Source organism: Aquarana catesbeiana, linkage group LG03 (genome assembly GCF_042186555.1).
Source record: "Aquarana catesbeiana isolate 2022-GZ linkage group LG03, ASM4218655v1, whole genome shotgun sequence".
Classification (NCBI taxonomy): Eukaryota; Metazoa; Chordata; class Amphibia; order Anura; family Ranidae; genus Aquarana; species Aquarana catesbeiana.
In genome coordinates this window covers 494,293,771-494,308,146 of record NC_133326.1, presented here as the reverse complement: position 1 = coordinate 494,308,146, position 14,376 = coordinate 494,293,771, and the positions used below count along the sequence as shown (strand labels likewise).

Below are 14,376 nucleotides of genomic sequence, written 5' to 3'. Positions count from 1 at the left end.
GTGGGCTGTGGATGATTGGATGAAAGTCATATTCAGTGATGAATCTCAAATCTGCATTGGGCAAGGTGATGATGCTGGAACTTTTGTTTGGTGCCGTTCCAATGAGATTTATGTAGACGACTGTCTGAAGAAAACATGCAAATTTCCACAGTCAATTATGATATGGGGCTGCATGTCAGGTAAAGGCACCGGGGAGATGGCTGTCATTAAATCTTCAATAAATGCACAGGTTTACATTGAAATTTTGGACACTTTTCTTATCCCATCTATTGAAAGGAAGTTTGGGGATGATGAAATCATTTATCAAGATGATAATGCATCTTGCCATAGAGCAAAAACTGTGAAAAAATTCCTTGAAGAAAGACACATAAGATCAAAGTCATGGCCTGCAAACAGTCCGGATCTCAATCCAATTGAAAATCTGTGGTGGAAGTTAAAGAAAATGGTCCATGACAAGGCTCCAACCTGCAAAGATGATTTGGCAACAGCAATCAGAGAAGGCTGGAGCCAGATTGATGAAGAGTACTGTTTATCACTCATTAAGTCAATGCCTCAGAGACTGCAAGCAGTTATAAAAGCCAGAGGTGGTGCAACAAAGTACTAGTGATAGTGTTATTTTGTTTTGTTTGTTTTTCGTGATTCCATAATTTTTTCCTCAGAATTGAGTGATTCCATAATTTATTCCCTGTGCTTGTTCTATAAATCTAACTGTTACTGGCCACCACAATTATTTTTCTTGATTTCTTTTAGTGTTTCTTAAAGCCAGAAAGTTGCCATTTGAAATGCCTTTAGTTTTTGGCCATGTCTGTGATCTGCTTTTTTTCTACAACAATAAACAACTGAAGGAACATCCTCAGGGACTGGTGATTCCATAATTTTTGCCAGGGGTTGTAAAGGAATCTGATCTCAGCTATGTGCTGTGTGGGGTGGAGGAGATCTAACTGTGCCCAGGCTATGTGCAGTGTAGGGATGGGAGAAGGAGCTCTGCTGAGTGCCCTGCCAGTAGTGACCCCTGTCCTCCACCTTGTTGACCTCCATACTCAGCTCTAGTGACCCCTGTACACTGCCCTGCTGACCCCATGCACTGCCCTTCTGACCTCTGCCCTTCTGACCCTTTACACACTGCCCTTCTGACCCCTGTCCTCTGCCCCGCTGACCCAATACACTGAACTTCAGACTCCTGTCCTTCACTTTGGTGACCCCTGTACACTGCGATACAAATAAATGACCTCTTTATACTGCCCTACAAACTGCTGACCCTATCCCCTGCCCCCCTGACATTTTTTACTGCATCCCACATCAGACAGGGTGAATCTGGCCCTAGCTGTCATTAAGGCTGCATTCGCACTTGGTCTATCTGATATGAGGCAAAACACGCAACACGCTTGCAGTGCCATTTTTATTAACCACTCCAGCCCCAGAAGATTTACCCCCTTAATGGCCAGGCCATTTTTTGCGATACGGCACTGCGTCACTTTAACTGACAATTGCATGGTCGTGCGACATTACCCACGCATTGGATTTCTTAGATGCTCATGTATATTATATGTTATTCTAAATGCATTATTGTAACTTTTAACCATGTGGAATATTTTAGCAGCTCAGCAACTGTCTACGCTATTCATGTATGTATGACCATTTTTTGAATAAATGTTCAGACTGTGTTTATTTCTGTTATTTTCATTGGCCAACTGTGCTCACCTCATTTAAAGTCCCAGGGCGATTTCTGTCTTTTTTGTTGAAAAAAAAAAAAGGTATTGAAAACCCCCATATACACAATTCTATAGCTACAGTTTGGGTAAAGCTGGCCATACACTGGTCGAAATGCGGCCAGTCCTTGCTGGTCCCTGAATTTCAGTCAATGTTGCCTCCCCCATGAGACAATTATTTAAATATTGTCATGACCGGTTTGCAAGTTTACATTGCGAATTTTGCTTGATAATTAAAATTACACATATCAAGTAATTTTTGCAGAATTACTAAATATACTTAAAAGGAAACTTAAAGCCTCATGCACACTGGGCATAAAAAGTGCTGCTATACGGGCATTAGGCATTTTTGTTCAGTTGTAGAAGCAACTCTGTGTTAGCCTAGGTGTCCATGCACATGTGGTCGTTTACAGGCATAGTTGTAGAGGGCTGGGAAAAAAAAAAAAACAGCAAAAGTGCGTTTTTGAGAGGAGCTTTCGGCCAGAAAAAATGTTTGATGCGCCTAAATGTTCTGTTTAGGGACGTCACGCATTTATAAGTGTAAATTATTTGGGGTAAAAACGGTTATAAATGCAAATGCACCTATACGCCCAAAACAAGTGTACAATACGCTCCATAGAAGTGCCTTTTATGCTTCTTTTTTTCTGCCAGCAGTTCTGGCATTTTTTTTCTGCTGCCTAGTGTGCATGGACCCTTACTGTGTAAAAATGTGTCATTATTGCAATGTTAAAGAATATGTAAACCCAATATCTCATATTCCTGATACTGTGCGTGCCTGCTGTACAATGTACTTGTATGAAAAAGTATCCTGTTCTCTTTGTGTTGCTTCTTTTGTGTGAAATCCCTGGGGTTCCTGCCAGTCCTTCTTCTTTCCTACTACAAACTGACCACACTAAGCAAGAGAAAACACTGTGGTCAGTTCTCTAGCTATGCATATAACTCTGTGTCCTCTCCTCCATTGATCCCACTTGTCCCGACACCCCCCCCCCCCCCCCCCCAAAGCCATTCACTGGGATGCTTAGTGTGTTTCTGTCACTCCCCCCTCCAGCTCCTATGCAGCTGAGAACAGAGGGAATGTGATCACTTACAAAAAAGGGGAAGAAAAGTGTTGTTTTTTTTTTTACGTTATATACAAACTATATTTTAAACTGAATGGGTTAAATCTATATACAAACTATATTTTAAACTGAAAGGTTGTTTTACAAGGTGAGGATTTCCATACACTTTAAGTAAATCAGTTTAAAAAAATATAATAATAGCGTTGTTACAGAAAGGAATCAATTGTCCTGTTATGTTATTTATTGTGTGCTTATTATATGTGAAGCCACTGTAGATCAGCTACTTTTTGTACGTTGTAATTGTGCACCATCTAGTGTTTGAAAATGGATAAAGCATGCCTATGGATGTAGTATCACTACATCATACTATTACAGTCAGTACTTGTATTTTCATGCATATTTTATTACACAGAACTATTTGAGTCATGCCGTATGTGTGTGTGTAGATTAATATTATACCAATATGTTCTGTAGAAAAAAAAATAAGGGAGTGTGAAGGGTTTAATAATGGGTTTATAGTATGTGAAAAACAGAACCTACTCAAAAGAGCTTACAATCTAAAATGCTTTGTCATAAATGTAGGGTATAAGTTATTCAGATCTCTGTAACATCCCTCCAGATAGTGAACTCACACCAGTAAAGTTTATCTGACAAAAGCAAAAAAAACAATCACAGCAGAAAACCTGAGAAGATACAGCTTATGTTATATTTCTTTAAATTGATCGTGTTGTATAGAAATTTAGAAGCTGCCATTGTTGACTTGCTTTTAAAGGTGTAAGCTCCCAAGCTGTCATCCTTGACAGTTGCAGCTTCCATACGTCTATCCTTACTTGTTCCTTTTAATGGTATCACGCCTCCCTGTGTAGTAATTTTCCATATTTCCCAATGGGATTTGTAATACTCTCCAGGTATGTATGAAATGCTTAAAGTGAACCTGCCACAAAGGCAAGACAACTCAAACTGAACATATGGTGATATGGTATCTTCAATAAAAACTGCATGTTTTAGCTATACAAGCACTTTAAAGTTTCTATAGTGAATGAAGCCCACACGATGAAAGAGTGGCAGGTACTAATTTCAGTTTTAGATTGTGACTGTAAAACATAGCAGTTTCTATAAAAATAGTTCCATTCCTATCTTCCCAATCCACGACCTTGTTTACAGAAGTATGTGAACACTTTAAATCCCCAATATCTGGAACAAAAAAGCTTATTACATATTTAAAGGAAGACATGCTCTCCCTTTTTAAGTTAGAACTGTTTGTAGATCTCCCTTCCAGTGTTTCCTGAAACCATCACATTTGTCCATACTGTCTTTGGTAGGTTACTCTAGGTAGCATTATCTATCTTACATTATGTGATTACAGGAACGATGACATGTAGAAAAGACCCAGATTTCTGTAAGTGGGATGTGACTAAGGAGAGCAGAGAGTATTAGTGGTTTTATCAATGGAGTCTTGAAATGAATTCATTGCCCCATTTCTTGAAGGAAGGTATCGATAAATCGAGCATTCAATCATGATCCAGCAGCCCCCCAAAGTGCTCCTCAAACATGTATGCTTAGCTCAGCTGATCTCCTTATGGGCTGCAGAAACGTTTTTGTAGACCTGGCATAACCCTCTGTAAAAGAAAACTTGTACAAAGAAAATATAGTGGCTGTGATGGCTGGTCTCTCCTGAAATGCTGGTTTCCTGACATGTTGATCCAGTGGTTTCAATATTTTGAGCATTGTCCTGGAACAAGTATGCAGGTCAGCAGTTATGACTTCTCAACGTCTTTTTAATCCTGTATTCTTTTTCCATGTCAGTGCCTCCAAAAGTTAGCAACAGGAGGACAGAAAGCTGTGGGAGATAAGATCCCCTCCTCGTTACTATGTACAGGGACCCCAGTCAAAAATGACTTTAATCACTTGGAATTCTCCTTTCAAACTAATAACAGACAAGATATAGTGTACATTATATTTTCATGTGTGTTGATATTCGTTTTTGGTTATTTTAGCTGTCTCTGTGTTTTTATTCCAGGTAGCCTCTTCTTTCATCGAAATTCGCTGTCCCCACGGAGCATTGGATACGAAACAGAGCTGTCCACTATTGAGCCCTCTCTTGACATCTATGACGAGAACAAAACCTGAGCCATCTTCTTCACCAGCCATTTTATCCGCAGCCCCTCTACCTCTTCCTGTATTTCCTTACACCCTATCTAATCTCCCCATTGTACGTTAAAAACTCGTGCTGCCCTGTCGTGTGTCTGTGTCTGAACTAAAGAGTCGAACAATAGAAAGCACAGTATCCCGTCCCCTCCCACCAATGGAACAAGCTGCTGCATAGTAGACTGCTAGCACTGGAGGAAGCACAAAGGAGGACAAACTAGCCAAGTGCTGTCCACTTCTATATCTTTTGCTATCAGTGTGTCAGAACTCCTAAGGAATACCTTTAGTGATATTTTTATTACAGTAGACCAGAAACTGCTGTCAAACTTCTGATTAAGGGCCCATGGTTGTCTACATGTCTCATTACTTGCTATCGGTGAATTAAAAAAAAAACATTCATACAGCAGATATTGTTCCATGTCTGCCTTGAATTTTCCTTCTTGAGGGCTAATCCTTGTTTGCCTTTGGAGTGTTCTCGACTAATGGCGTCAAAGACTTTATCCTAGCCACAGACTTGCTTCTCCATTCATGTCATACAATGGTTATAGCTACTTCTTGGATATGAGGGGTATGGGAACATTGGTCTTAATATTTACTATGCTTTTCTGGTTGTCATATTGGTGACAAACATTGTATGTAAGCACAAAATTAAAAAATAAAAAAAATAAAAAATGATCTCTCCATTAACATTACACTTGAAAAGAAAAGTATGCCACTGGGAATATCACGTTTCACTAGATGCTGGATTTGCCTCTATGTTAGGGTTAAATACATTCATCTATTTCTAGGAGTAAAGGCAATTATGCACTGTGAATATCGTTTAAGCCAGAAGACGCTCTAGCACTGGGAGAGGTTTAGGTGTATTAACTTATCCGGGGTTATTGTAGTGCAGCCATTACCCTCATATTGTGATACGGTTTAGGATTACACAGTGCAAGATGGAGACCCTAAATGTTTTTGAACAGAGCCACCATGCTACATGCAATAGATTTTCTACAGTAGTGGTGCTTTTCTGTAGGTCTTGTTGTTAATTGGACAACACTGATATTTATATACATGACTGTTGGCATAGGCTCTAGTTGTCCTAGTAAACTAGGACTTGGCTCATCAAACATGTCGACTTCTCCAGGCTTGACTTATGCCTATGCTCAAGAATAAAAAGTGTGCCAACACAGAAAAATCTAATATCTCACAGTTATAAGCTTTGAGCTGTCATTTTGGTTTGAATGTAAGGGGCAATTTTGGCCCATATAAGCAGTTGCGTCACTAGGGTTTGTGTCACCTGCTGTGGTAAAACATGGTCTCACCCCCCCTGTCTATCCTGTCCAGCGCCCTGCAGGCAGTGCATGGTCATGGGCGCACCCCAAACTGGCCCCTGTAAATGGTAGTATAGGGTGGTATAGTGGCAGGATAGGGTCCTTTAGGGTGGTATATTGGCAGGCTAGGGTGGTATCGTGGCAGGTTAGGGTAGTATAGGGCAGGTAGAGTGGCATAGGGCAGGTTGGGGTGATATAGGGCAGGCTGAGGTGGTATAAGGCAGGTTAGAGTGGTATAGGGCAGTTTGGGGTAGTATAGGACAGGTTAAGGTAATATAGAGCAATTTGGGGTAGTATAGGGCAGTTTGGGGTGGTATAGGGCAGGTTGGGGTGGTATAGGGCAGGTTAGGGTGGTATAGGGCAAGTTGGGGTGGTATAGGATAGTTTGGGGTGGTATAGGGCAGGTTAGGGTAATATAGGGCAGTTTGGGGTGGTATGGGGGCAAGTTAGGGTAATATAGGGCAGTTTGGGGTGGTATAGGGCGGCATAGGGCAGGTTAGGGTGGTATAGAGCAGTTTGGGGTGCTATAGGACAGTTTGGGGTGGTATAGGGAAGGTTAGGGTGGCATATTGGCAGGTTGAGGTGGGGCGGGTTAGGACTCTATGTAGTGACAGTGTGCAGTAATTTACAGCATAGCTGCAGAGGTGAAGACATCCGGGGCTGCTATGTCCTCGTCTCTTTCTCTTCCTTCAGCCGCGGGATTAGCCGGAGATATTGGCGATCTCCAATTGACAGCTTTACCTGATTTCAAGACAGGGGAGTGTTATAGGCAGCCTCCCACGCACAACTGCGTGTCTTGCTCGCAACACTTCTCTGCAGCTCTGCAAGTGCAAGCAATATAGTGCACTGTGTAGCAGACCTGGTGTCACCCCTCTGGCGGGTGTCACCCGGTGCAAGCAGCACCCCCCGCCCCCCATAGTGACGCCACTGCATAGAAGTAAGTTTATATAGAGATAACGCTGCAATAATCCTAGATCTCCAAAGAGAAACAGTAGGAGGGTCCTGTAGTTTCCATTTGGACAAAATTGCCTTTCTATCATTGATTGCAACATATATTAAGAGCTTCTTGTGGGTAGTGGTGGGTATCGTGTCACAAATACCTAGCAGGAGAACAAGGGGATCCACTGCAATGGTCAAGCCCCCCACTGCAATAATATCCGTCACCACCTTGCACCAAAACCAAGGTACAGGACCAGACCATATGCAGGAATGTGCCGGTCTCCCATTGGCACTTAGGAAGCCATTGGATAAACAACAGAAAGACGCTGGGGGTGTAGTATACCCAGTTAAGAAATTTTAATTGAACAAATCTATCCCTAGCGAGATTTCAAAGGGAATAAATTCCTTGATTCCCTCTTCCCAGTCAGCATCCGTCTGATTCGGGATGTCCCTCTGCCAAGAGTAAAATCATTGTTACCTTACTGGTCTCAGTGTTCGTGATTGTAAGATGCAGGGAAGAAGGAATCCTACCAGCATTTTGAGAAGTCAAGAATCTCTCAACGGAGGCCAGAACGACGGGAGAAGAGAATTGGGCCTGGATCGCATGTCTCAACTGGAGGAATCAAAAGAACATGCAGGTAGGGAAGAGAATTGTGTCCATGAGGCTATTAAAGGGGAGTAGACATCCTTCCAGCATAATGTGTTTCAAAGACTTGACTCCAAATCTAGCCCAGACACTAGGGTCAGGTATGCAGATAAGGCAACATGGTATTTCCCCATAGCGGAGTATGAGGTTAGATGGCATTCGGCTCAACAGCCACACTCATCTACCTCCATACCTGAACAGTGGTCTGCATTGGTCCGCCGAAGGATAGAGGTAGTTGCAATGTAGATCTAGCTACCCTAGAAGTAGATGCTGCCCACAAAAAGGAAGAAATGATATGGTCCAGTTTGTTAAAAAAAGGATTTAGGGATGGGGACTGGAGTTTAAGAAATTTTAGAAGGAAGGTCATTTTGAAGCTGCACAGTTGCACAAGTTGGTCTTAATACCTGAGAAACTGCCAAATATATCAATAACCTCAAGGGCTGCTGAAAGAGAAGTAGATGCATCTCGCAAATATAATAACGTGTCATAAGCTTAGAGAGATGCCTTCTCTACCAAAGATCCCACAGAGACACCATGCACCACTTCAGAAGAGCATAGTAGAATAGCCATGTAAAACAGCCCCGGGCACAGGGGACATCCCTATCTAGTTCCTTGCTGCAGGGCGAAAGTCTACGTTGCAAATTTATTTTCAGTAATACTTTTTAAATGAATAAGAATAATGGTCAGAAAAGATATGAAGACAGTGAAAATTGCAGTGTCCTCTTTCAATAATAGTGAGTAGGAAAAGTGCCCCATAAGATTGGTGATCAGCAAAGTTGGCCCCTCTTACAGTTGTGGTTAGTCGAAATGTGTCCCAGTGCAGTGATGTTCAAAGGGGAAATGCCGCCTCAAATTGGTGGTTAGTGGAGCCGTGTCCTGTTACATTGTTGGTCAGTCGGAAAAGTGCATTCTTACATTGCTGGTTAGTGGTAGAAATTCCCTTTAAATTTGTGGTCAGTGGAGCCGTGTCCTGTTACATTGTTGGTCAGTTGGAAAAGTGTATTCTTACATTGCTGGTCAGTGGTAGAAATTCCCTTTAAATTGGTGGTCAGTGGAGAAGTGTCCCCTAACATTGTGGTACACAAATGGGTTGGAGATAGCACTGTTGCTAAGAGTTCTTATGGTGCTAGATTTCTGATGGTGTGATAGAAACTAGGTCTTGAGCCTTCCTATAGCAAGTAGGCTCCTCATCATACTCATAATTTACAGATTCCTGATGCCTGCGGGGGAGTCTTGGGTGAGAATTGAAGTGTAAAAGAGAATGGAGTGCCAAAAGTATCAATCTCTACCATGGTCATATATGCAATACTCATTTATATTAGAGGTTATTAACCAACCTCTAATAACAATTGTTTTGTATCTGACTGTCACCCACTCATGTTTTTGGTGCTGCATACATTTTGTGCTGTTATACATTTCAAACTCTTACATTAGAAGTCACTATTGTTCCACTTTTCTTGGTGGTCAGTGGGGGAAGGCCCCCTTTACACTGGTGGTTGGTGTGAGGAAGAATGCCCCCTGCCTGACATTGGTTCTCTGTGGAAAGGATAACCCATTACGTTGGTGGTTTATGAGAGGAAGAATGCCTTTTATAATAGGAGTCCGTGGGAAGAATGCCCTTCATAGCAGTGATCATTGGATAGAATGCCATTGTAAATTGGTGGTCAGTGGAGAAGTGTTATCCTACATTGGGGTAGATCAGCCTTTCTCAATCAGGGTGCCACCTGAGGTTCTCAGGGGTGCTGCAGTACCCTAGTACAGAAAGGCACTTAGATCTGACTGAGCTCCCGCTCCTTCACTAAACATCGGCACATCAGGAGCTCAGTCAAGACACTTATACACAGAACAGAGGAAAGGGGAAGTGTCTTAAAGAGTCCTGAGCTTTCCACCCCCCCCCACAAGGCAGTATGTGGCAGTACAGTACCTGACAGAGAGTGCTGGTACAGAACTGCATATTTAAAAAGGCTGTGTAAGTGTGTGTGTGTGGCTATGTGTGTTTGTATGTATGTCCCAACCTCACATGTGAACAAGCCCTTGGTTTACATCTGCACACCTGCATGCTATGTGTAGGGCAGCCCTTTCATTTGAATAGGTTGCCCTACCTGCAGAAATGCAGGTTTAGAAGTCATCAACCTTTTTTTTTAATTGTACCACACTGAAAACACACAATATTTATCAATGCGTGAGGATACTATTAAAAATGAATGGCACTCCTGTGCATGCACTAAAGAGCACCACGGTTGTCTGGGCATCAGGAGCGGGCTATTTTGGGCACGTTCCCGGCACACAGTAATATGAAACAAGCCTTGGATGAGTACAAAAAAATACTTTTCAAAGGCACCCTGACTAGAAAATGGTTGAGAAACATTGGAGTAGACAATTGGGTTGGGGAAGGAGCTGTTCCTAATGCCGCGTACACACAGTCGGACTTTTAGACCGGACTGGTCCAACGGACGCCGACGGACCAAATCCGGCGGACAATCTGATCATGTGTGGGCTCCACCGGACCTTTAGCGGACTTTTCCAGTCGCAAATCTGACGGACTTTAGATTTGGAACTTGCTTCAAATCTTTATGTCGTAACTCCGCCGGACCCAGAAATCTGCTTGTCTGTATGCTAGTCCGACGGACAAAAACCGACGCTAGGGCAGCTATTGGCTACTGGCTATCAACTTCCTTATTTTAGTCTGGTGTACGTCATCACGTACGAATCCGTCGGACTTTGGTGTGATCATGTGTAGGCAAGTCCGGTCGTTAGAAAGTCAGTTTAAAGTCCGCCAAAAGTCTGTTGAAAGTCTGTCGGACAGGCTGACGGACTTTTGTAGCTGAAAAGGACGACCATGTGTACGCGGCATAAGAGTTCTTTTGATTTCTGATGGTATGGTGGAGAGAAACTAGGTCTTGAAGCATCGCTATATCAAGTAGGCTACCCATCAACTACAGGTGTCTGCTGGGGGACTTGAATGAGAATTTGAAGTGTAAGGCCCCTTTCACATGGATGGACCGATCGGGTCCGCCTGTCAGTTTTTCAGGTGCACCCAATTGGACCATCCATTGCTCTCTATGGAGTGGCTGATGTCAATGGACATGTGTCTGTTGACACTTGCCGACATCCAACCCTGTCTGCTAAAAACAAATAGATGGGGATCCGTTCCCCATCCGTCTGGCGGATCAGCTCAGGTGACAGCGGATGAAAATGGACAGTCCGTTTCTATTCGACAGCCCATAGAGGACAACGGGTGTCTGTGTCCACTTTGCATTAGCAGAAGGGACACGGACCTGTCATCTGCCTGTTCAGCGGGGATCAGTGGAGAGATCCCCTGCTGAGCAAGTAGATCCACTGGCAGACTCCACCAGTGTGAAAGGGGTCTAAAAGGGAATGGAGTACCAAAAGTATAATTTTCTAACAGGGTCTGATATGAAATACTAATTTCCTTGTCAAAAGAAGTTTATTGAGTATACAATGTTATAAAGATACATAAAGTAAGTTTACAAGGATCTATAAAGTAAGCTCATTGTTTTACAGTAGGGTTTATATAGGTAAATATCATGAAATTTCAAATATTAAACATTGGGTTCACGTAAACCTAAATTAAAGATATATATCATTTCCTTAGTTACTTTTGTAGGTATTTAAATGATTTAAACCTACTATACATATTGTTTACAAGTAGAGTGTATATAGGTCAAATAAATTCTGATAATGAGCTTTAATCGTAAGGTGGAGAAAAGGAAAGAGAAAGAAGAAAAAGGGTTGAAAGGTAGAGGTATGGTCCACAAGGTTGTCCCGCTCGTCAGTTTATTATTCTTTTTAGTTCTCTTTGAAGCCTTAGAATGGGTGTCTCTGTAAGTCATTTAATCTGTTACCATGGTAACAGGACAGAGTCATTGAAATTTGACAGGAACTGTTTTATCCAAGGATGCCAAAGTTTTTCAAATTTTGGAATTTGATTTTGATCGATGGCTACCATCTTAGCATGGGACATTGTATTATTCATTCTGTGAATTGTTTCTGCTAGTACCAATGTAGGAGATTTCCATGCCTTGGCCACTGTTTGTTTTGCAGCCGTTATTAGTTGGATCATAAGTTTGAATTGAGAGAGTGTTAACCATTCCGGTTTTAGATTAAGTAAAGTTAAATATGGATCTGGTTGTATTATTTTTTTAAATATTTTAGATGCAATCACGAAGACTTCCTTCCAGAAGGTTTGGATTACTGGGCACGTCCACCATATGTGTAAATATGTGCCTATTTCTGGGCATCCTCAAAAACAAAGAGTTGAGGTATTAGGTGAAAATTTTGCCACTCTAGCGGGTACAAGGTACCAGCGAGTTAGGACTTTATAATTTGTCTCCAGTGCTAAGATGTTGGGTGAAGATGACTTAGATGTGAGCCATATATTAGACCAGTCCGTGTCTTCTAAAGTTCGTCCCAGGTCCTCCTCCCACCTCTGAACGTAAGAGGGTCTATTAAGATTTGCTACTCCATATAATTGATTATAAAGTGATGAAATTGTACCTTTAGCAAATGGATCTTTTGTACAGATTGATTCAAAAATGGATAATTGGGATAATGGTGTATCCCCCTTTAGAAATTTTTGATTTGGAGATATCTAAAAATCTCAGAGTTTGGTAGATCATATTTTTCTCTAAGCGATGGGAATGAAAGGAATGATTTAGATGCTATGAAGTCATTTAGTGTCTGAATGCCTGATGTTGTCCAAGCTTTAAAAGAATTTGGGTAGATCCATGCCGGATAAAAGGCCGGATTTCTGATAAAAGAAAGAGGATTGTGTGGAGATTGTAACTGATATTTGGTTTTTAGTTTATCCCAGAGAGATAAGAAGTGTTTAGTTATGGGATTATGAATTTTAAAGCGGTCTTTAGGATCAAGCCATAATAAATTTGATATTAATAGAGGGTCATTTTCTGAAGCCTCTATAAATACCCATAATGGGATTTCCTGTTTTGCATGGTATTTGGACAGACTGGCCAAATGTGCTGCTCTGTAGTAGTTAGTAAAATTAGGGTATCCCAGGCCTCCTTTATTTTTGGGAAGATGTAGTGTGTGTATAGGTATACGTGGTTTAGAAGAGCCCCATATAAACGAAGTTGCTCTTTTCTGTACTATTCTCAAAAAATAGGAAGGAATTGGAATAGGGAGGACTCTGAATAGATAAAGCAATTTGGGTAGAATAGTCATTTTGATTGCATTAATCTTCCCTATCCAGGATAAAGGAAGTTGCGACCATTGTTTTATTAGATTTGTGATCTGTCTTAATACAGGAGGATAATTGGTTGAGAATAAGTCAGAATGAGATGCTGTTAAATGAATTCCAAGATATGGGATTGATTTTTCTGCCCATGTGAATGGGAGTGCAGCCCTAGCCGGGATCAATTCCATGTTTGTGAGTGAAATATTAAGCACTAGGCATTTCTTAGGATTAATCATAAGGCCGGATAGGGCTGCAAATCCATCAAGAGCTGGTATTAAGTTAGGACCAGAGACCTGTGGTGATGATAGAAAAAGTAATATATCGTCTGCAAATATACATAATTTGTGTGTAATACCTCCTACTTCAATGCCAGTTATAGTTTGGTTTGTTCTGATGTATTGGGCCATGGGTTCGAGTATAAGGGCAAATAATAAGGGAGATAATGGGCAACCCTGTCGGGTACCTCTTTCGATATTAAAGGCTTCAGATTTGTATCCAGCATATTTTATATAGGCTTTGGGTTTATTATATAATGCTTTGATCCATGTTAAAAAGTGGGGTCCAAAACCCCATTTTTGTAATGAATATTGCATATATTGCCAGGATATTGTGTCAAATGCCCTCTTAATATCGAGAGATAGAAAACATAAAGGGATTTTCCGTTTTTTAGCAATATGTGCCAATAACACTGCCCTGCGTATATTATCGCCTGCCTGTCTATTTGGCATGAAGCCTACTTGATCTCTATGTATTAATTTTCCTATAATGCTATTGAGGCGTTTTGCTATTATTTTTGCTAATAATTTAATATCGAGGTTTAACAGAGAGATAGGCCGATAATTCACACAGGAAGTATCATCAGAAAGGGGTTTTGGGATCATACAAACAATTGCCATTAGTGTTTCTTGCCGAAAAGAATGTCCATCTAGAAGTTTGTTAAAAGTTTCAGTGAGAATGGGAGAGAGTATTTCTGAGAATGTTTTATAGTATAAAGCCGAGTAGCCATCTGGGCCTGGTCTTTTGTTAAGTTTTAGGTCTTTTATGGCGTTAGCAACTTCATCTATAGTTATAGGCTCATCCAAACTGCTTTTTTGATTCTGAGATAACTCAGGTAAGGTTATTTTTGAGAAGAAGGATTCAGCTTCTGTAGGATTAAATTCATTGTTTGTCTTGTATAAAGTTGCGAGATGTGAGTGAAATTTATGGACTATTTTAACTGGATTACAAGTGTAAACATTTTTTGATAATTTCAAACGTATTGGTTTGAAAGATTTGTTAGTTGAATTTAATGCCCGAGCCAAATATGTACCTGGTTTGTTTGTATTCATGTAGAAATTGTGTTTGG

The 14,376-nt window shown here is 41.2% G+C and overlaps 1 protein-coding gene across 1 annotated transcript in view; it reads left to right on the top strand.

Moving 5' to 3' along the window:
* The window catches only part of RNF130 (ring finger protein 130), a 612,280-nt gene extending 606,690 nt beyond the window's left edge, over positions 1-5,590 (top strand). Inside the window, exon 8 of the mRNA XM_073621066.1 lies at positions 4,788-5,590. Coding sequence (XP_073477167.1) covers positions 4,788-4,897 — 110 coding nt within the window. The 3' untranslated portion in view covers positions 4,898-5,590. The remainder of the gene's footprint in view (positions 1-4,787) is intronic.
* Positions 5,591-14,376: the final 8,786 nt, after the last annotated feature.